Source organism: Macrobrachium nipponense, chromosome 3 (assembly GCF_015104395.2).
Source record: "Macrobrachium nipponense isolate FS-2020 chromosome 3, ASM1510439v2, whole genome shotgun sequence".
In the NCBI taxonomy this organism is placed as follows: Eukaryota; Metazoa; Arthropoda; class Malacostraca; order Decapoda; family Palaemonidae; genus Macrobrachium; species Macrobrachium nipponense.
The window spans coordinates 44,578,203-44,601,919 of NC_087202.1; the positions used below are offsets into that span (position 1 = coordinate 44,578,203).

The 23,717-nt window shown below is 36.5% G+C and overlaps 1 protein-coding gene across 2 annotated transcripts in view; it reads right to left on the reverse strand.

The window, feature by feature from the left end:
* Positions 1-282: 282 nt before the first annotated feature.
* The window catches only part of LOC135221726 (regulation of nuclear pre-mRNA domain-containing protein 1B-like), a 704,809-nt gene continuing 681,374 nt past the window's right edge, over positions 283-23,717 (reverse strand). For both annotated transcript variants that reach the window (XM_064259515.1, XM_064259514.1), the window contains exons 6-8: positions 15,837-15,936; positions 4,144-4,319; positions 283-2,370 (exon numbers count right to left, since the gene is read on the reverse strand). In XM_064259515.1, coding sequence (XP_064115585.1) covers positions 2,224-2,370; positions 4,144-4,319; positions 15,837-15,936 — 423 coding nt within the window. In that variant the 3' untranslated portion in view covers positions 283-2,223. The remainder of the gene's footprint in view (positions 2,371-4,143; positions 4,320-15,836; positions 15,937-23,717) is intronic.

Sequence of the window (23,717 nt, forward strand, 5' to 3'; positions counted from 1 at the left end):
ATTCCTCACTGCTACTGCCTTTCCTTTCTCAATGTCCATCACCTTATTTGTTCTCAGTAATTGACACCTCCTATAACCACCTAAAATGTAAAATTCACTTTAGTTGTGAATGAACATCTAAACAAATTGTGAATGAAAATCTAAAAAATTGTAGGTAAAACACTTTATGGTTAACTGAACATGTATAAACAGACTAAAATGTCTCAAATATTATCAGTCTCACCAACTGCAAGTAAATTGCAGGGAAATAAATTTCAACAATGAATAAGTAAAACACACTGAAAATATGTACTAATCCATTTACTTTTTCTTTATGTAGTAATGCAATAAAACTTCTAGAACAGAATACATCAAATGTGGAAAAGGTACTTTCTAAAGTCCATTCATTAGAAACTCAAATTTCTTTTCCGTTACTGTATCGTAAACCAGTAACTGTCAATTACACATAAAAAAAAGGGATAAAGAAAATGCTACCACTCGAATGTACTCAGTATTAAAAAAATACCACTAGCAACAAGCACAAAAGAACATATTTTGTTAAATACTATAAATGCTTTTCCTGTCATGAGCTATCTCTGCATACTCTATTTTTCCTGAATATGTATTTCTGATTCCCCCTTTGTATTCTCAAATATCTAAAGAGGCTTTACAAAGCAAATACAAACTGATACCAAGGAAAAATTTTTAGTTATGCATTTACAGAGCACAGGTGATACCATGTAATTACATCCGTAACTATTTATTATAGCTATGAAAATTACAACCAAGTTATAGATTAATTACAACTGTTCATTCGTATAACATGATCATTTATGAGAATTCAAGATTAATTTTCAGAGCAGAAGATGGGATTATAATAATTATATATCCTCCCATATCATAGCCAAAACTCCCAAATGGGAATCTAAACATAAATTTACAAATCACACTTGTTAAAATTTACTATTCTTTCTAATAATTTACAAAACACACTTCAAAAATCATTATTTTATCTGATGAAGAACCAACATTCAAGAGACTTAAAAACTACCTCACATCTTTTTCTATTAGCTAATCCTACAGCAGGTTTACCAATTAACACTGAATGATTCACTCAGTCTTAATCCTCTCAGAATACATAATGCATAGCTCACACACATGTTAATGAGCATGCACATTGCACAGAATCACTTGCTCAAATAGCAAGAAAAGAAAAAGACTTTACTTAAAAAGGCAGCTGTGTGATCCTTAAAAATGTTTTTCAGGGCCTTTTTACTGCAAGTACAAAATAGATACTGGACTTCCAAGCACACAATATTAATCTTACAGTGTTTTAAAAGTATTAAAAAAGATTCTAATATAGGTGCTTTTAAGTATTCATAACAAAACTTTCTGATTCTGATATAAGTATATACAAATTTACAACTGTCCAATGCTTGGATATGCAATTCAAATCCTGATTTTCAATCTGGATTATGTCTCTAACAACTCAAAGTCACTCCTACAAATAAATATCAACAATTCCTACTTTTATTCTGCTTCTTTTTATCTGACAGGTCTTATGCATAATTTCTTATGAAGATAATTTTCACTGAAATAAATAGCATATTTGTGTGCATCATTTATTAACATATGGACTGCAATATTTACTTCCCTACAAAATAGCAATCATAAACAGAAGATTGAAAACTATATATCTAAAAATTTTTTTAAATAATATTAAGTTTTTCAAAATAAAAGAATCTGGAAATCATGTTCTATATAGATTTTATAATTTCAAATTTACATTATATTTCAAATGTGAAACACTTGAAAATGAAGCATTTACTTCCTTAGGCCGAGGAGAGGATAAAAATGAAAGCATACAGACACACAAGTACTATACTCATGAGTCTAGTTATGCCACAATAAAGGTGGTACTGCATTTAAAACATCAGATACAAATTTCAAAATCAGATACAAAAAGATATTACAAACCTTGTGTAGCTATGAATAGCTATTAAAACATAATTCGCAGTTTGCTGTAAACTAACGATAGTTTGTGGTTTTCGTTCACCTATGTGTCTGGTATTCCTATGAAAATCTTAGTTTTTCAGTGCATAGGCAGCAATTGAATTTAGACTTGAACAGTACCTATAAAACAGGTAGCTTGGTGATATCAGGCGGTAAAACTTGTAAGGTCTATAATATTTGGTGGCACTTCGTAAGTCTGACAGAGCACATAAAACTCTATCACTCCAAACATCACGTAAAAAGATCACCTGCTGAGGGAAGTGGAGCTAGTCCACCTCTCTTAATACTTGGTAACTTTGATATATCAGGTAGATTTTGTAAATGTGCTCGGAGCTCTTCTCTCACTTTTTTTACTTTTCCTTGTTTAAGTCTGTGCTCCTGTAAAATAAAAAAAAGAAAATAACTTATTACGTAGGTAGAGTATGCAATGCTAATACTACTGAAACAGTTACTAAAAATCTTCACAAGTAATAACAGAATTACATTAAAAGCTTTCAGCTTAAGTTCATTACCCAACTTCTATACACAAACAAAAGCTATCACTTTTCACAATAATGGATTCAAGGGAGATGCAGACAATTACAATGCTCAAATAAGGGAATAAACCTAAATTTAGCTCATGTTAGGGTACCCAAAAATAAAACTGCCTAACCTTGCATACAATAAAAACAAACACTAATTTACTTCAAACACTTCGATCTTCACAAAATCCGAATTACAGTATACCCTCAATTATCTTCAATAATAGTACATACAAGGACCTCGAAGATATTGTAAATTTGCAGATATGGTAATAAAACACTAAGCAGGTGCAAAAAGGCAATTTTATAACTATTTTTTCCCTGTTTTTTCACTACAAAGTGCACACACACTCTTTCTCACTCTCTTTTACCTAAGGTTTCAACAAAAAATACTATATGAGTACCTAAGTTCCAGTAGATTATATTGTATTTAGACAAGTAAGGATTTGTAAATTTTTGTATTCCGCAAAATATGCATTCATATTTATGAAGAATAACCCATGCAGAGAGAGATAGGGTAACATATGCAAAGCCAGTACATACAGTAGTTTATCTCCACATGAAGCATATGACTGTAATACACACATTCACATACATACACAAATGAACACATGACACACTGCCATACAGATTAGGAAAATTCCTAAAGACATTTACAACAGCTTGAATTTTATATTTCCTACTAATATTTTCTTTTTATACTTCAATATCATAAAAAAATAATGTACATTTATAACTTTGAAAACATATTCTCTAACCAGTACAACTTCAACCAAAGTCACTATTGCCAGAAATTTAAAAGTCCTGTAATCCTATTCAGTGTTTAACAGTTTACAATGTCTTATCCTATAATAAATATCATATATAATAAATTATAAACAATGCTGCACTGATTATCAATAATTTTACATTTCTAATATTCATGAGATACATATTGTAAACTATAATTCTCTGGACACTAGTGAGCAAAATTGACAGAAACAAAGATGTGTAAACAATATCTAATCAAGTTAAGGAGTAAAGTTCTTGTAAAAAACATTAGTATACTCCTAAAACATTCTACTTCTTTAATGCTGCCATAAGAAACCTCAATTTTATATTCTCTCAGTAAAATCTATTTTCAGATATTTTCAATCATTTCACAGTCAGGCTAAGCTATGTTAAGCATCAAAACAGTCTGCACTATGATTATCACAAAAAGTGTTGTTTCTGAATGAAATATCACGATACGCTAAAACAAAATGCCTATGCAGTTAAACATCAACATCAATAAGCCAACCATTAACACTTCTCTAGTAGCATGAAAAAACAATCTTAAATGAAAGTAAATACAATTCACTTATCATCAATAATGCTGAAGAACATTATAAATGACCTAAGATAATTGCACGCCAAAGATGGTGATTAAAAGATGTGCATACTACAGAAGTATGGTAAGGAGAAAACAAATAAGAAAGGGATCATATATAAAGACTATTTATTATAAAATAACAGGTAATCAAAATCAAATTACACATTTCTTTTTTCTTAAAACTAATAGAGAAACCTTATAAAAAAATATCGTCATCTATAACACTTGTGAAAGTTTTATCAAACTATGATTTTATAACAAGAGATGAAGACACATTACCTCTAATGTCTCTTCTGCTTGAGCCAATAAGTCCTTCTGATGAGCTATATAATCATGGAGCATACGTGCCACAGCTTTCCGCGCTTCCATTTCTTCAGCCAATCTTTTGTTATAAGCTTCAAGCATTGCTAAGGCTTCTTCAACTTTTTCACTTAATGCACGACCTTGACTTGTATCTGAAAAAACATTTAAATCAAAATGTTAGATAAGTATTTCCCTCAAATACACCAACTCATAAGGTTTTTGAAGTTACCTACTCACTTTTGTTGATCTAAATTTGTACAAAAGGCAGATATTACACTAAACTGATGTCTTTTTAGAACAAAAATGTTTCATCATAGGTTCCCAACCAAGCTCATTTATCTTGTGAGAAAATTTTAAAACAGTAACAACCTTCAACTAAACTCAACTTCAGTATGAACTGAAACTTAATAAATTTCAATTTATAATTCTTCTGTTACTGCATTGGTCATACAAGTAAACATGCAGTATTTATTCTGAAGATCATGGGCTTTATTGTCAAACACCCTACTATACACACACTGTTGATATGATTTAACAATACAAATTTATAATCAAATAAATAATGCCTATGAATTTATTACAAACATTAAATTGATATCACAGGACATTTTGAATTATTATTTGTTACTTTTCTCTGTATTCCTGATGGTAACCTATGTATTTCGCTTTTTGGTAAAATTAAAAATCAAGGTAAAAAAATTATGTACCTTTTATTCAATGTTTCTGATAAAACATCATTGTCCCTACTTTTATTTTATTCTGAATTTAAATAAATTACTGTTAAGAGCTGCCAGTGCTGCATGTAACAAAGAGCCTGAACATGCCAAAAACTGCTAGAAATGCTCACTTTTGAAGACCGTAACTGTTCTTCACAGTCTTCACAAGTAATAATTTCATATTTTTGCCCATTTCCTGTTTCAATCTCCAAGAGATATGTCTACATTAGTTTATTATTATACTTTATTTAATGTGACTAATACAACTCCATCAGCTTTACTATTCTATTATTCTGTTCTTGTAGTACTTTGTTGAATCCATCTATTCAACAACCTATGTACAGTATTGCTCCAACTTACCATGCAATTCTCTGAGGTACCATCACACCTTATATTACTACAGTATTACCTAATGGCAAGTATCACTTGTACCTTTTATATAAACAAAGGTTGCTGCCATATTATTATCTACATTTCCTTAACATTTCAATTTACTTCTTTTTTATGATAATCATTCTGAGATTGTTTGGTTGTTAAGGAAATACAGTCAGACCTAGGTATTTACTTGACAGTAGCACAACTTATTTGCCAAAGTATAAAACTAACCTAATCAATATACATACACACTACCTTTATTCTTAGTTATAGCTGAAGAGAATCTGACCAATACTACAGGAATGCTGAAGAGAATCTGATAAGTTTTAAATAGTCACTTAATTTATAAATCACATGTTACTACCTCTGCATAATTGGTAACTACAAATAAAGGATCTATGTTTTGTATTTTTAAGACCTGGGAGAAAACTGTAGTACTGACTAAAATAAATGATGCCTATACGGGCAGTCCTCGTTTATTGGCGGCATTAGTTAACAGCGTTTTTGTTTTATAATGCTAGGCTAAAGGCCCCATTAACCAGAATTTTGGCTACAAAAAGTAATTTTTGATGTAAGTGGTTTATCGTTGTTGGTATGCAGTTTATTGGTGCCAGTAAGCGTTTGTCAGCATCAAAGCAATTAACAGTTCCGTTCAGCAATTTATGTATTGGCGCTTATGACATTGTAAACTCTATTTATTACCATAATTATTGTGATGTTTTGTTTATCAATGATTTTTGGTTAGTGCTCGGCTGGGAACGGAAGCCCCACCATTAATGGAGGCCTGCCTGTACATGGTTAAATTAAACAGCTAACGTACTTCATTACCAACATGACAAAAAGGAACCAAAATCTTTACTGTGCTACTACCTTTTGAGATAATAAAAAAAAGAAAAAAAAGACATGGTTCTAATGCGTGGCTGTACAATACATCTTACAAATTAAAATCTGCTGGACAAGGATGGTGTTCTTAGACTGGTTGATGATAAGGGCCATTTAATGTGTTCTTAGACTGGTTGATAAAGATTATTTCAGGTGTTCTTTGATAGACTAGTGACAAAGACCATTTAAGAGATTGAAAAAAAAAATTTTCAGATGCAATATGTATATGGATTCGTAACTACTCAAACTTCAACTTGACAAATATACACTTGACAATCTAAGCACATCACACAGCACAAAATGCCTATCAAGTACATACGTACCTCACCAACAGAGCTCAAACTTTTGTCATTCTTCACCTTAACATAAAGTGTTTATGGTACTGTGCAATTTATTACCTAAGCTCTTGACTACACCACTTTCTTCTGGCTACAAAATAATCTATTTATCCCCCTTGAGGCCATCATTGTGGGAATTGACAGCCTTCGTGTTGACCCAGAGACTTCAACCCTTCCCAGGTAGGATGATTTCTCGTTTCATCGCTTACTTACAATTTGGATTGTTCCCACAAGAATATTGACCTAAAGTTTCAACTTTGACACACAGTTACGGTTAGTCAATAGTTTGTTTGTTTTATATGGTGTTTTTACATTGCATGGAACCAGTGGTTATTCAGCAACGGGACCAATGGCTTTACATGACTTCCAAACTACGTCGAGTGTGAACTTCTATCACCAGAAATACACATCTCTCACACCTCAATAGAATGCCTGAAAATCAAACTTGTGGCCACTGAGGTGATATGCCAACACCATACCGACCACACCACTGAGGCATAGTTAGTCAATAGGTTGGTTCCTTTACAGTGAAGTTCTGTGGAACCATTCAGGCCTATGCCCGCTTACAAAAAAAGGTTTGATTCTGATCGTACAAGGCGTTTTCCCTAGTGCAAGTAGAATTATTGTCAAACTTCATAAATCTACAATTCAGGCCTACTCAACTGGTTATGCACTTGAGTCTAGACCAAGAAGACTTCAAGCCTAAGGAAGGATGAGGAGTTACTTCCCTTTATTAACTTAACCCAGCCTAACTGGTTGAGTTCTTAGGTTACCAAGTGGTTGAGTTCTAAGCCTAGGCTAGCCAGTTCGAACCTACCTTTACCATCTTAGCCTAGCCTAAGTGGTTGAGTTCTTAAACTCAGACCTCCAGCATGGGATCTTACTCTGGTACTGAGTAGTCTCACTCGAGCTCCATTCGAGCCCCAGCATCAATCATCTTACAGTGAACTTACTTTGGAAATGACTTTCCTTCTGACCTTGGCTTCCCTGGAAGAGTTGCAGAGCTCCAAGGTCAGGATTATGACATTAACTCACAGGGTTTGGGGTCAGTAGCTTTTGAATTTGCCATGCAATTTGTGGATAAGACTCAGATTCCTTTGGTTCACGATGACAAATTTGCCTCCTTTTATGTTCCTTACAGTGTGGATTTTGTTGTTCCTCCCTGGCATTTAAGAAGAACGCACCTGCTCATAGGATTTTGAACAATGGTTTCTGATATTATCAAACCACTTTCATTTTCATCTACCTGAAGGATGTTGCCCACAGATCCTTGGGTCCAGTGGTGGCTGATCAATAAGTGTAATTCATCCAGTGCCCCCAGTGGGACGGTTTATATCTTCCTTAAGATGATTGTGTGGAGTAGGTAATGAGCGAGATGACTGGTCTCTTTTCTTCCTCTTTTCTTCATACCTACAGGCGATTTGAAGAATAGACACATCATACGCTGGAACTGGCTTGATGCAGGTGAGCGTTGCAGCCATACTGTTACAGCAATTTTTATGTTCCATACAACATACAAATATGCTCTCGGTAGCTTAAACTCCTCTGTCCAGCAAGGGAAGTGAGGAATAGTGACAAACCCGTTTCTTGTGGCTAACATGGTTCGTTGCTTAAACAGACATAGTTCTTTTTGACTCCTGTATATGCAATGAATCTGGACATGTTTCACTGTACTTAAACCCAGTGGACTGGGTGTTAGATATCCACATATATATCTCAAGGCTTAGGTCCTCTTCTTTAAAATTCTCATTCCTAAGAAGAATGATCAGGTGTGCTGAACCTCCAGTTGGTTCAGGATTCTCATACCTCCATCCAAGTATGAGTCTATCCTACTATTAAGACCAAAGGTTTGTTAAGCATGTGAACAAATGACAAATTTTTAATTAATTTGTATTTTTCAAAGCTAATAAACCTACGGTCTCAACAGGGACTGCCCAGCTATAGCCACTCCTCTTATGTTTCATCCTGGGTTGGAAGAAAGACATGTGTCAATAGGTTCAAGCGTGCTCTCTGACTTGCTTTCACCTCAACTACGTATCGCATGCCACAAATTTCTTGCATTTAAAATTTTTAATTGTTTTTCAACAGGTTCCAGCGGTACAAGACCAAAGGTTTGAGAGAGAGAGAGAGAGAGAGAGAGAGAGAGAGAGAGAGAGAGAGAGAGAGAGAGAGAGAGAGAGAGATAAAATAACTTTAAAATGAAATTATCATTTTCTCTATTCTTGCCATCTGCAAGGGGGGAAGGGGGTCTCAAAGACCCTAGGAATCGTGAGATGTCTTAGTTAAAAAAAAAAGGGGGGTGGAACATTAGGAAAATGACATACCTTATGTAAAAGTAACTGAATAAAAATTATGAAAAGCAGCTGGAACTGATATTTTACTGCTGAAAGGCCCCAATGTACTATTAAATCAATATGTATTTAAACTCTCCAAGGCATCTATGTATACGGTACACTCATCGACAAACATGTAACTTTTTGTGCCATGAGAAAAATCAAGCTTCAACCTATTATTCTAAATTTACTATCATTCCTCATTGATGTATGAGAGATCAAAAGAATAATCTAAGCAGCTCATCAAATGCTTATAAAAAGTGATAGCAAGATGATGATGATGAAACACTGCTGATGCTATCATGTGGCAAATTTTTCTGTCACCACATTGTCCTAACAGCACATATATAGCTACCAAATTTGTTGTGACACCACACGTTAGAGAATGGTCTTCAGCGATAGCTTTGGTTGTTTCACCCCATTCCTTGCTTTGTAATTTTATGCTTACAAACTTGTCTGTATCCATTTGTATATTTACTTTTAATATTTGAAGAACACTTCTGCTCTTTCTCTCCTGTCATCATATCTTTGATTCAATACAACTTTGACTGACTTAATGTTCTTTAAACTTTTTTTTTTTTTTTTTTTTTTTAACTTACAGAATTTTGCTTAAAAGAATTATACACTTAAGTTCTACAAATGGTAAGTGCAAAATATTAATTGGCAGAAAATGTAAGGGTGACCTGAGCAACACAAATTATTATTATTATTACTATTATTATTGATTACATTTCAAACAAACCACTCAGCTAACATTTGACTGATGGGTGGCTCATAGGGTATGTTATTAATAAGTATAGAGATTACATATTACAAAACTTACCCCTCAAATATTTGATTTCTCATGGATCCATATCCTAATCTTAATATCTGTTGTTGGTTCAAGCTGTGCAATTATATAAAATATGATCAAATATACCTCTTGTTCTGCAATTTCTGCACTTGGGAGTGGGTCTTGTTGGTCATCCACAAACACCCATAGATCACAAAAGAATGACCTATAGAGGGATAAAATTATTCTGAAGTGGCATTCTTTTTGGAATGAAGAAAAAATTTTAGATTAAAAAAACCTACATGAATATGCCTACTTTATCTAAGCATCATATTTGCAGCCTTTTCTGCTTTAACAGCATAATCAATTTCTTTGATGCCTACTGGATCTAAGATACATCCCATTTCAAAACATTCCTTACCAGCTTTGTATGGTTTGTGGAAAGAAACTCTTGGACATGGGATTTTTAGGACGATCTTTTTGAGGGCTTCTGTGATATTTATAGTTACTAAAAACTAGAAAGTTTGTGGTTGGATATCTTCAAATAGTATTCATTTCTGACCATAATGCAGACAGTTCTGTTATTAAAACTGGACCATCACACAAACATAACTGCATGAACTGCTGTAGAGCAGTGTTTATCATAAACTAAAATGTACAATAAACTGTACTCTCATTAGTGTGGTCTGAGAATCTTTCAAACTACTGCAGTAGTTAAAAAAAACTTAATACAAAACTTTAAGTCTATAAAATAATATTAAATTTTAGTGTAAAAACTAAATATATAATTGCCCATTTTGTGGTCAGTGTGAATCCTATACATTCAAAAGGTCATCTGCTGCCTAGTTGGAAGCAGTCTTGCCAGGTATAGTCAAGTAGACCAAGTCAAAGGATGTAGTCCTTTGCCTCTAAGTCCCAATGGATGGCTTCACCTATAAAAATGCTTTTTCTTGCCTACTGGCAGACCATGGCATTGCAGCAGTAAAGAGATGTAAAACATACATTAACCAACACCTGTCTCGCTGTGTTCACAAACTGGACAAACCAATAAGTGTCCTTCAGTGAAGGCTACCAAGCCATACAACTATTGAGACCCTTGGAGGTGCACTACCAAAATGTGTGGGTCTTCCTACATTCTTGTTGCAACAGAGTTGTGGATCTCTGCCCTTCAGGGCTGTCATCATCAATAAATCATAGTGCACTGAGCCATCCTTGATGTGAGACAAGCTTAAAAAGCAACCAGGATGATAAGTTAAACACTTGAGAAGGAAGCTTGTTGCTTTAGAGGAATTAGGGCTCTTTAAACTGGGCTCCAATCTCCACAAGGTGAGTTGATATACAAAATGGAAATATTCTGAGGCAACACCAAAAATTTGTTTGGGACCCAAACCATACAGCTCTGTACTATGCTAACAGTCATACTCTAGAATACCATCCCAAAGAAATAATGGATGACACTAAACATAAAAGCTGTTGACTGCCAAAACTAGGAAGAGACCTAGAGAATACAACTAGTTCAACAAAGGAACAAAAAGAGCTATATCCAATTCATTTAGCTCAAAATATGTTTTCCTAGGCATGGAAGGCTGTCCAGTAAAAGGACAACCATAAAATGTATAATTTAAGAAGTTATTTGTAGCAATTGTACAACTAATCTGACAATGTAAGCACTTGCTGGAGGGCTGAAACTCCCCCAGAGGTGGCCAATGGTGTCCTGCAAGTTAATCTATTCATCCACAATGTGTAGAAATAAAAAAGCAAGTTCCAAAGCGATTGATGTCGATCCAACCTTCAGGTGTAAAACTGGTTATAGCAGTTGAAAAAGGTTGGTGCCATCTGCAGTCACCACCTCATGAACATCCAAGAATCGGCTTAGCATGATTCAGTCCACGATCTTCCTCTAGATTCACTGTCTTCAGTGAATGCTGTCAGGTAACTTTTGAAGTTATGGGTAAAAAGTCTCTCTGAAAACTAACAAATCTCACGGAACCTTTGTCTGGTACTGCCTGCACTCTTGTTGTGGAAAGAAAACTTCATATTCAAAGGCAGATGACCACAAACAGGGGGAAGATAATTTCTCCAACTGCCTTCCTAAGGAAATGGCAGCCTTCAACGCCATCCATAAGTTTAAATAAATTTTCTATAGTCTGGTATAACAATACTGTTCCTTTCATCATATATAAGTTGCTGATGGTGGAGATCCTGGAAAAGACAAATCAAGAAAACTCCCAAAACAGCAAACCTAGATCTAGTGCAAATAAAAGAAAAACACAATTCCTGCTTAAATAGGATTTTTGCTTTGTACAAAATCTGAATATCTATGCTATCCACAGAAGTCACTACTGATGAACTTTTTGGCACATCTATAGAGATTATATCTCCAGAAGGGCAAATACCAATGCTTTGGTTTGAAGAATAGGTCACAGTTGTCAAAGTGACACCTCAATTGTTTATGTGGTAAAGGGATATTGGAACTTCTCAAAGAATGACGACAACAACTTCGCCCATGTCAAATCAAATTCCCTAAAAGTGAAGTATCCCCCAAAAATCTTGAAGCTCACCTACAGAAACTCCCCCAAAGAAATGTCATACATCTCAACTTCAGCTCGAAAAAAGTGCCAGCAATGTTTGAAGAAAACAAAACCTTGTGCTCAGTAACTCCTGCCAACAGAGAAACAAATACAACAAATGCTAAATTTAAGTATCTTTAGCAATGAGTTTACAAGTACAAACTTGCTGCTAGCACAAAAAGACACATGAGAAGTGAGGTTTTTATCTAATTAGAACTGAGGGATCTGAGGGCATGCAAGAATACAACTGCCAGCCAACCAAGGGGCAACCATCTATTTCTTATTTGGTTACAAATAAGCCAATTATAACTAATGAGTTTTTACAATGATTCCAAAATTCAGAGACAAAATTACATCACAGAACTAATTAAGCTTTTAAACATGTCAGTCACTTCTAGAATCTCAGGAGATGCTGTTAACATTTCATCTTCACTGTCAACATGGGTCTTAAGGATAAGTCATTAATTGACGGACATCATCACGGGTTCACATTATACACCATGTTTATTCACAATGCTAAAACAAACAACATGAGAAATGCCAAACCATGTTTTAGGTTCCTCAAATATAACTAAACCTCACAAGAATCTTTATCAAAATTCTTGAAAAATATGTTAACTTATCTAGATAAAGCAAAAGAATGCTTAACTGCACACCACTATAGAAATACTGCATTTCTCCTCGTCTTTACAAGAATCATAACATTTGGGCATTGATGGGGCAATGTACTTCAAATCAATGATGTTTCAACTGAAGATATACACCTTATACATCTGTAACAGTCAACAGATGACAAAGGGATATGTATATGTAACAAGCCACATTTATAGCAGGCACCCTTTGAAAACTTAATGGTCCCCAAGCCAGGTGATTAGGAGACATTACCAAATGGGCTGTCAGTCTATGAATAAAGCAAACTTTCAACCCATAGTTTACATGTAAAGCTACAGTTTGTGAATTAAGCTGAAAAAAAAGCTGTTATTCCATCCTGAGAAGAGCCTTTATTAGGCTCAGAGGTCTGGATAAACTAATCCTTTATAATAATAATAATAATAATTTAAAAACTAATTATTCATATACATATTTGCCATTGAAGTCACTAACTACTAGGATACCAACAAGCAGTGCCTACTAAAGATGAAAATGCCAAACACTGAATTAACATTTGGCACACATACTGAAATTATTAGAGGTATCAAATTAACATGACTTCCTATGCACACAATGTGTAAGGAGCAAAAACTATTCCACTTTCTCAAGTTTTCCACAGGATGTAACTCTCTCATTAAAGTTTCTTAAAACAATATTTAAAGGAACTATGGTTTGACTTGAAGCTTATGCTTGGCTTTTTGATACCTTGTATGTCCTCTATGTAACATCACTTGGTATTACATCAGTTGTGAACATAAAAATGGTGGACTATTAACCACAGTAGTGTAAAAAATTTTATTGCAAGCATACTCTGGATGCTTGCGTATAGTGATACTTATTTAATTTTATCATTCAGGCTAAATAATCTCTAATAGAATTATTCACAATTGCTACTCTTAAATTACTCTTACAATTATTCTTACATAGGAGATAGTGCAAGATGTCAGGCAACTGCAAAAAAATCTTTTAAACTGATTTCCATGCTAGGGACACTATAAAAAAATAAACTTTTAGGCTGTCAACCCATAAATACTTTACTAATGACAAAATTCCAGTTTCAAAATTCATTTTGTCATTGTGGTTATCAACTGTTTGTTGGCACTGGTATATACAGCATTTGGTAATTTAAGAAATACAACTACACATACATTACATTCTATTCTAAGCAAAGACTTATTTTTCTTGGTCCCATGAAGTTCACTCCCATCCCTAACTCTGGTATGGTAGAACCTTAAATTCCTAAAACCTTTAGATCACCAATGAAACCTTAAACTGATGGACAAAACTGGTAACTCAAATTTATTAACAAGATGATTAGCTCAAGAATACAAGCCATGAAAAAACTGCCACACCTCAACCTCATAACCAGCACAACCTGTATCTTCAATTCAGTGCAAACAAAAGTAAAGGGTAAGGAAGTAAACTGTATACCATAGCAAAGATAATAAAAGAAAAGGGAAAGTGACCCAACAAAAAGGAGGGTTATCCCCTTTTTCTATTTTCAAATTTGTAGTTCCAGATGGTAAAACTGGTGGACAACAAAACAGCAAAACTTAATATCTTAAAGGATTCCACATCAAACGTATCCCTTGGAAAAGTCAGATGCAAATTGATGAAAAAAAAATACAGAAAGTCCACATCCATAACTCATCATCCTTTCCCTTGGCAAAAATCTGTTATGCGGTAACTGATGAATAAAGTAGTCAACTCCTGAATTGAACTATCCTAACTTAGTAACTAAAGCACATTATGCATGTAGTAGTTCTTGTGAACAAGTACCTCTGGCTTTCCATGTTACACTAACCTTTTGTATGGTTGCCAAATACATCTGGCCCCGAACAATCCAAATTCCATTTCTCTGATTTTCATTAACAGCTAACCATTATATCTACTCTGCTTGTACTAGGGTTACTTTTTCTCTGCATTATTAATTCTTTTACCCCTGGTCAATGATGATCATTTATTACTACTCCCAAAATTCATAAGTATCAAGTACCTTATTTCAACACCTTTTACTTCAAAAATTTCAAGGTTTCATAATGGCTAAATTAAACAAATTATATTGAGAAACTTTTATTGATCAAAATCTGATACAGAGACAATTTAATAAATTATAAGAGCTTAACAATTCCAAAAGCTACACATCTTTTTCCATATAATGCCCACAATTCTAGAGAACTGAAAATTTATAAAAGCAAATGGATGACTGTATCTCTTTTCTTAGAATTTAGAAGGATGACTGTATCTCTTTTCTTAGCATTTAGAAAACAGCACAAATTTATTTGAATATAAAGAAATATATGAAGTTTGCATACCAGAATTTGAACTTTTTCTACGTATTTCATTGGAAAGCCCTTTTTCCATATAATGTCTACTATTCAAAGTGTGCCAGTCCCTATAGCAAATCTCCCTTGTTGAAGAAATTTGAAAGATTAACTGGAAAAAGAACATTTAAATTCAAATTGAGTTTTTTACTGCCAGGGTACAATTTTGCTAGAATTTAAGCTGCAAACTATAGAGACCATGGAAACTACATGTGTAAGGGTTCACTGACTTGCATTGCTCAACGATGAACTTTTTTTTTTATATTTCACTTCAAGATCCAGAATTACTGAATAATTTTACCTGCATGGCAAAGACAGGCTCTATTTAGCAGCCCTAAAACAAAATGTTTTGCAGATGCCATGAAAGATAAGAGTATTATTTTGTGACCGACAAACTCCATAAATACAAGAAAATTCAAAATATAGTTTGTTTTAAAAATCGAAGATTTCTGACACTACAGCAAGTGAAAAACACTTACTTTCATATGGACATTTCGTTAAAATTCTTTTCCATATGCATGGGTATCTTGAACCATCAATGTGCAAGTATGTAGCCCAACTCGCAGACACTAATAATAAACAAAATTCAAACAGTAGATATTGATTCATCCATACACTTTCATTACAGATTCTCTAATAGCTAACTACTAGTGGGAAAATATATGCTTTCTTCTTCAATCACATTTCTAAAGAGATTTAATAACCTACCTTGCAATTTGCTGAGAAGACTAACATCTGAGACTTCTGCAGGGAGATTAGCTATCTTTTCACGAACTAAGGCATCTGATGTAGCAGCATTTTCTAGTTCCTGAAATATAAGAATAAAAATCCTATGTTAGGGGAAAACTTTAAATGAGAACCTCAACAATTTGCTATTCCTTGTGGTAATGCACAGAGACAAACATCCAAATAGCTACTATGAAACAATACAATCAAAATTTATAACAAATTTCATCCTCCAACTCCACACTAACCACTGCAAACAAACAATCTAAGAAATACAGCAATCTGATATCCAAAGCTCAAAAGAAAAAAAATTACATTTTCATAAATACTTACCAAGTAATTACATAGCTAACGTTTCTGACTTGCGCAGCAACTTTTTAAAAATTCATGGTAACACTACTTTTTTGTCTAGGTGACAGTCCCTCCCTCTACCAGGGAACACAATAAACAACTTGGCAGTAGGCTTCACATCGTTTGTGCCATAATGTCTACATAAGGGGAGGAGGTGGGCTCTGACTGTTATGACTTGGCAAGTACGTATATATGAAACTTTATTATAGTATTATGAAAAAGTCATTTTCATATAAGTACCCTATTATACTCCAAAACATTAAAGCATGATAAGGACTTAGCCACTGATAACACCATTAAGGTACTGCAATCATCGAACACTGTTTCCCCTTTCTTTAAAAAGTGAGGGCAAAATAGACCTTCACTTCCAGCAAGTCGACTGAATAATGGAAGACAATGACATAATGTACCTGTAAGCCAAAGAGGTCGACACTGGTCTGATATCATGACTTTCACTTTAAAATTTGCCTAGACTTTATCCTGGATCTGTGAATGTGCCTCTGAAATAAAGTTCCTCAGGAAGATCATCAAGACATTCTTGACTGAGGATAAGAAGTGTTCTTAACCGAACACCTGAGGCTATTGAGCGACCTGATCTTTTCTGTCCTACTCAGATAGTACCTAAGTTAGACCTCCCAGCCACTTCAGGACCACATCCAGATTCCAGGAGACTAGATTGTCCTTCCCCTTGTTTCGTCATATCGAAGGACTTTAACAGGTCACTAATATCCAAGCTCAACAAAAGATCTAGGCCTCTATGTTTAAAAATGGAGCTAAGAATACCTAGATACCTTTTAATAATGACCTAGAGTTCCTGACATAAAGGGGGAAATCAATATGAGTTACAGAGCTCTCGTTAGAAGAGACATTGTAGTTTTGGCACCAACGAAGGAAGACTGCCACTTGGCATGGTAGACTAGGCTAGAAGATTTTCACCTGCATTGTGCAATAGCCTCTGCAGCTCCCACCTTGAAAAAGACAAGATTGCAGACAGGGCAAGAGCGGACAACCCTTGGTGGTGTCTTCTTAAGTGCGGTTGTCTGAGTAAAGACAGTTTCTGGGGAAGGAGTCTTGGATAATGTACCGATAGCCAAAGAAGGTCTGGGAACCACTACCCTCAGGGACCAAAATGGGCCTGGGTCATAGTTGCATTTTGGTGTGACTGAAACTTGTTCAGCAATTCTCTCATAATGCTGAGGGGTGGAAAAGTGTTAAGATCCAAATTGGACCACTCAGTTGGAAGGACCTGCTCGTCTGCCATTACATTTAACTTCTGCTGGATAAACTGGGTTACCAGAGTCACTTGATTTAGTTCTGCCCACAGTAGATCATATCTTACTGCCTGACAGAGAAAAAAATAAGTGCCACGTTGTTTTTGGATATATACCAAGTTTGTGTTATTGTCTGCATGCACCACTACTGTCTTGTTGTGGACCCTGGTTGAAAAACAGTGAAGGCCTAGGTTAACTGCTATCAGTTCTCTCACATTTAGATGAAGGTTTTGCTAATCCAGGGTCCATGTACCAGATACTTCCTTATTCCCCAGTAGTCTGAGGCATCTGAATGCCTACAAGTCTAGGTTGGGGTTCAGAGGTAGAAGGGACTTCCCTTCTGATAGTCTTTCTTTTGACAGCCACCACCGCAGGTCTGATTTGATCTCTGGGGTGATTGTAAAAACTTAAGTGTCCAGCTGACTTTTCTTGTCCCAGTTGTCTGTCCTTCAGAAAGAACTGGAGAACTCTAGTGTGAAGTCTGCCTAACCTGACAAACATCTCTATGGATGGCAGAGTCCCCAGTAGACTCATCCACTGCTGAGCTGAGCAAGATGAAAGGGCAAAAAAACTCTGGACCATCTGAAGGAAGCTGGATATTCTCTTGGGAGACAAATAAGCCTGAAAAATCTGCGAGTTCAGAGTCACTCTCAAATACAGGATCTCTTTCAATGGGGCCAACTGGGAATTTTGAAGATACATAAGAAGGCCCAGTTCTTTGGTAAGAAGAATCTTGTGTAGGTCCTTCATGCACTTGTCCTTTGATGAGGATCAAAGTAGCCAGTTGTCCATATAAAGCAGTGGTTCTCAACCCCAGGGTCAAGAGGTATTTCTGAGGGTCACCAGAGGGACTTACAAAAAATTTGTTAATAATTCACAGCTTAGGACAAGGTAAAGATTCTACTGGGCACATTGTAACTTGTTTTCATTAACATTTCAAAGGTATTGAAATTCATTGTGTTAGTACGTAAATATAAGCTGAAATATAATGGAAGCTCATAAACATTTTGCAAGTATAACTGTACCATGAAACGGTTGGATTTATTATTACAATTAGGGGCACTACTCCAGGTTAAGACTGCGTTTAGGGTCGCAACATAAAAAGGTTGGGAAACACTAACATAAAGGCTGACATTATCCCTATTAAGTGGAGACATTTCTAGAGAGGAGCTGGGACTCTAAGCATGAAGGTTGAAGCAGAGAGGAGCTGGGACTCGAGTAAAAAGGTCGAAGCAAAAGGCCCAAACTCATATACCTTGTCCTGGAAGATGAAAATGAGATATGTCCTGGAATTTGGATGGATTGGGATGTGGATGTAAGCATAATGCATATCTGATGTTAACATCCAGTCACCCTGCCGAATGGATGCAAAGACTGAATGGCTTGTCTCCATTTTGAATTTTGTCTTTAGGACCAAATGATTGAGGACACTTACATTGAACACTGGTCTTCAGCCGTGCCATGCTTTTAGTACCATAAAGAGTCAGTTGCAAAACTCCTCTGTGCTGGTGTTCTCTACTTCCTCTATGGCCCTCTTCTGGATGAGAGAAGAGACTTACTCCAAAAGTGCTGAATATCTCTCAGAACCTATTGAGTATGCTGTCAATGTGAAGGGAGAAATGACTAATGGTGGGCTCTCCAGGAATGGGATGACATAGCTCTCCTTCAGAACCTTGATGATCCAAGGCTCAACTCCTCTTATCAACCACTTTTCCCAAAATTCTAGAAGCCTGGCTCCTACAGGCGCAAGGATGATTATTACCTTCTCACTTCTTAGGCACTGTGTTGGCAGAGCTCATCTTAATGGACTTGGCCATGAATCTAACTCTTGCATGGGTCCTGAACAGTGAATTATGGCTGTTACTAGACGGGTGAAGAAGTCCTGGTTTGAATAATTGACAAATCCTTAAAACACTTGGATGACTGGGCTAACAAGTCTTGCACACACTTTTTATGTGTCTGACACAATTTCCTTTATCATGTCCTAAGGGATGAGGTGGTGTTGATCGAGAAGAGAACAAAAGGGCCAACTTCTGCATCTGGGTGACTCCCTTAGGTGGTGTTGATCAAAGAGAGAACAAAAGAGCCGACTTCTGCATCTGGGTGACTCCCTTAGAGGTAAAGAAGCACCAGAACTCTCTTTTCTTCAGAACACCTAATGTAAATGGAGGGGAAAGCTCTAGAGCCACCTCTAATGGCTTTGTCGGCACAGAACAAAACCCGGAGCCAGCCCTAGGCGATATCTCACACAGGATCCTGCTAGTCTTCAATTTTGTTGCAAGTGCACCCACCATCCAGTCCTGAAAATTTAAAGACTTTAAAAATTTTTAAAAATATCCTTAACTAAATGGTAAAGTTCTGCAGAAGAGAACGCTATCTTAGCTGATGAATGGAAAATGTCAAGAAGAGTCTATGAGGCCAGAGAGCCCCTTGAGATTCACTAGTTATGAAGGATAAATACCTCCTGCAGATCAAGCAAGAGGGATGAAAGGCGAAAGACATTTTCCCTTGCTCCCTTTTGGCCTAAAGTGTCTCCCAACTCCTTGAGGAACTTCTTGAAGGACAAAGAAAGCATCATCTTGGGAAGTCTTGTCTTGTCGTCTGGTTGATTTCTCAAAAAAAACGTCGAACCAGGCAAATCCGGGTTACTGGGGTGAAAAAGGTCAGAAAATTCTCTTAAAGATATCTAAACAAAGCTGCATAGGCCAAAGGAGGAGTAGGTTCTTGGTTGACCTCTACCTCTTCTGAGGAGGCCAAGGACAGGATAGCATCCTGGGGGCAGAGGGAGCTTTCTGTAATAAGTCCATGATTACAGCTAACTGCCACTGAATAGGACCAAGAATTGGCTCGGCATTACCCATTGACGAAGGTAAAGGAGACCATGGTCTCTGCATAGACTGAAAAGAAGAATGCCTGGGAATAGGCGCTGGGTATTCAGGATCTGGCGCTGGGCACTTGGGAAGTGGCGCTGGGCGCTTGAGAACTGGTGCAGGGCACTCGGGAAGTGCCACCAGACATTTGGCAGAGGACATTGGGCGCTTATGATTTGTCACTGGTCATTTGGGAGCCAGGTAAGGGTGCTCAGCTGTTGAATGTTCAAAAGAGATGGCCTCTGGACCAGCCCATGAGGACAAAAAAAGGATGATGGACAGGAACAGGGACAGAAAGGTCCACAGTGTAACTACACGAAGGCTGAGGGTTGGTACTAGGAGTCTTTCTACCGCTTAATGGGAAATGGATTTGAACAGTGACCAACATTCTCAACAAAGTGCTTAAGCGGTCAGGAAGAGTCTAGGCACTGTTTGTGATGCCTCCTGTCTGCGCTGGAGTTGTCGGAAGAGCTTGAAGATAACTGATGCACCTAAGAAGACATGCCTTTCCAATGGCTGCCTGCCAACACCTGGGAATGTGCAACAGACATGACTGAAGGGGGAGGGGGGCAACTAACCATAGGCAAACCCCAACAGTCTCCCTTAGACTTCTGGTATGTTGTCTCCTAGGTTCAGGGGAATATGGCAGTGACCTTGGTCTAGAACTATTGGGACAGATAGCCACCTCTGCACTTGCACTGGCACTCTCCCTCTTCACTTTCTCAGTAATCACTTTAACCATTATCACTTAACTTATCTTTTTATCAAACCTAGATTCGAGATACTGGCAGCCCCCAGTTAACGTTGGTATTGGTTTGCGACATTTCGGTTTTATGGTGCTTGTTCAATATATTCATAACTGGGTTTTACCCTCCGTAGGGTTTATATACAGTTGTCTGGTTATCAATGGCTTAGGCTAAGTACCGAGGCCACCTCATAAAAGTCTGGATGGATGGTGTATCTACGTCATGTGTGACCCTGGGAGTGGAAGAGATGCCATATATCTCCATATGGTCCATTTTCCTTTGAGTGCCATTTTTTTTTTCCATGCAAAAAGCAGTTTTTAGGTAAACCTAGCATATTGACGTGTTCATGCTAGTAGCGTTTTGTAATACGTATTGGAATATATCGGAGGATGATGTATCTATCATATATACTAATGCCTTTGTTGATGGCTGACATGCCGTAAATGGCCATATGGTCCATTCCCCTTCCAGTGCCAATTTCTGTTTTTTCTGCAAAAAGCAGAGTTATTACATACTCAATTAATGTAGGACAGTGTGCATAATAGCTAATTAGTATAGTTTTGTATTATTGGAATATGTTGTAGGGTGGTGCGTGTATCACGTGCTTGATCCTGGGAGTGGCAGAGATGCCATATATCACCATATGGTCCATTTTCCTTCGAGTGCCAATTTTTTTTTTTCTTTTGCAAAAAGAGAAGTTATTAGGTAAACTTGCATATTGAACAGTGTTCATGCTAGTAGTTTTTTGTAATGTTGGAATATGTCAGAGAATGATGTATCTATCATATAAATGCCTTGTTCATGGCTGACACACCGTAATATGGCCATATGGTTCATTCCCTTTTGAGTGCCAATTTGTTTTTTCTTTTTGTTTTTTTTTTTGCAAAAAGCAGTTATTACATGCTCAATTCATGTAGGATAGTGTGCATAATAGCTAATTAATATAGTTTTGTATAATTGGAATATGATGTAGGGTGGCGTGTGTATCACGTGCGTGACCTTGGAAGTGGCTGAGACGCCATATATCGCCATATGGTCCATTTTCCTTCGAGTGCCAATTTCTGCTTTCTTTTGGCGAAAAGCAAAGTTATTAGGTAACCCTTGCATATTGAAGTGTTCATGCTAGTAGAGTTTTGTTTTATTACTGGAATATGTGGGAGAATGGTGGGTTTTATCGCGTGCATGCCCGGGGCATTGGCTGAGATGCCGTAAGTTGCCATAAGGCCCAATTCTGTTCGAGTGCCATTTTTTTTTTTTTTTTTTTTTTTTTTTGCTAAAACAAAAGTTATAATAACTAAATTCATGTAGGATATTGTTTATTGTATAACTAATTAGTATAGTTTTGTATTTTATTGGAATATGTGAGAGGATGGTGTGTTTATCACGTGCTTGCCCGGGGCATTGGCTGAGATGCCTATATATGGTTCATATGTCCGAGTTTCCTTCGAGTGCTCATTCTAATGTTTTGCTTTTTTTTTTTAGTTATCAGCAATGGCCTCGAAGAGACAGAGACCTCTGGGTGAAGATGCTATCAATGCACTTCTCTATGAATTAGAAAATTACAAATTTGTAACTAATTTGTATTTTTCAAAACTAACAAACCTGAGGTCTTAACATTAGTATTAACTAGCGCCAAGCTGGAAACCAGTAGAATTAAAATTAAACTTGTGCGATCCAGGGACTATTGGCATCTATACCAGGTCACGGGGCATGTATACCCAGAATGCCCTCGGCGTCGTGTGACCGACCCGCCAGTTATACTTCTAACCCAGTTAGACTGCTAGAGGGGTGGTTTGAGGTGGGCCTTTAACTGTTAAGACCTCAGGTTTGTTAGTTATGAAAAATACAAACAAACCTTCGGTCTTAACATTAGGAAAGATTTACTTATTGGAGGGAGATAAGTCTCTAACTGACTGGGAGTTTGCCACCTAAATCCATTTCCGAATATTAGGAGCATTCTAAGAGAATGGACTATAAACCTTTGAACCAAAGATATAAGGAAATCTATTGGTTTCCCTCACTGGGTGCTGGCATCATGCCATGGTTTATAAACTATGGGGAAATAGAGGACCCTCCATTTTCATAAACCACTCTTGTCCCTTGTATCTGGATCTACCATCACCCCTCCCTTCCTTATTACTGAGAGGGGTGTGTTGCTACTGAAAAGTATACTATACTCTTACATAACTTTACAGTATGACTGACCACCTTACCTGCATCTAGTCCGTTACAGCTCATGATGGTACTCTCCTTCATACTGCCCGTAGGTAAAGGAGTAGGAAGAAAGTAGTAAAGAAAAAAGACCAGTCATCCCATTCATTCTACTTTCATACCTTCATCTTAGACTAGACACAAACTGACTCGCCAGGGGTACTGGATGAGCTATACCACTTGCTGGGCCGCCACCATTGGACCCAAAAAAAAGGTATCCAAGGATCTATGGGTACGTCCTTTTAGATAAAAGGAAGTGAAAGTCGTTTGGCATTTCCAAACACCAGCTTTCAGAATTCTCTCCACAGACATTCTTCTTGAATGCCAAAGAAGCACTCAAGCCTCTAATGTCATGAGCCCTAGCCCTCTCCTGGCTATCTGACCCCTTGTCTTCTGTCATGTAGGCATTCCTGA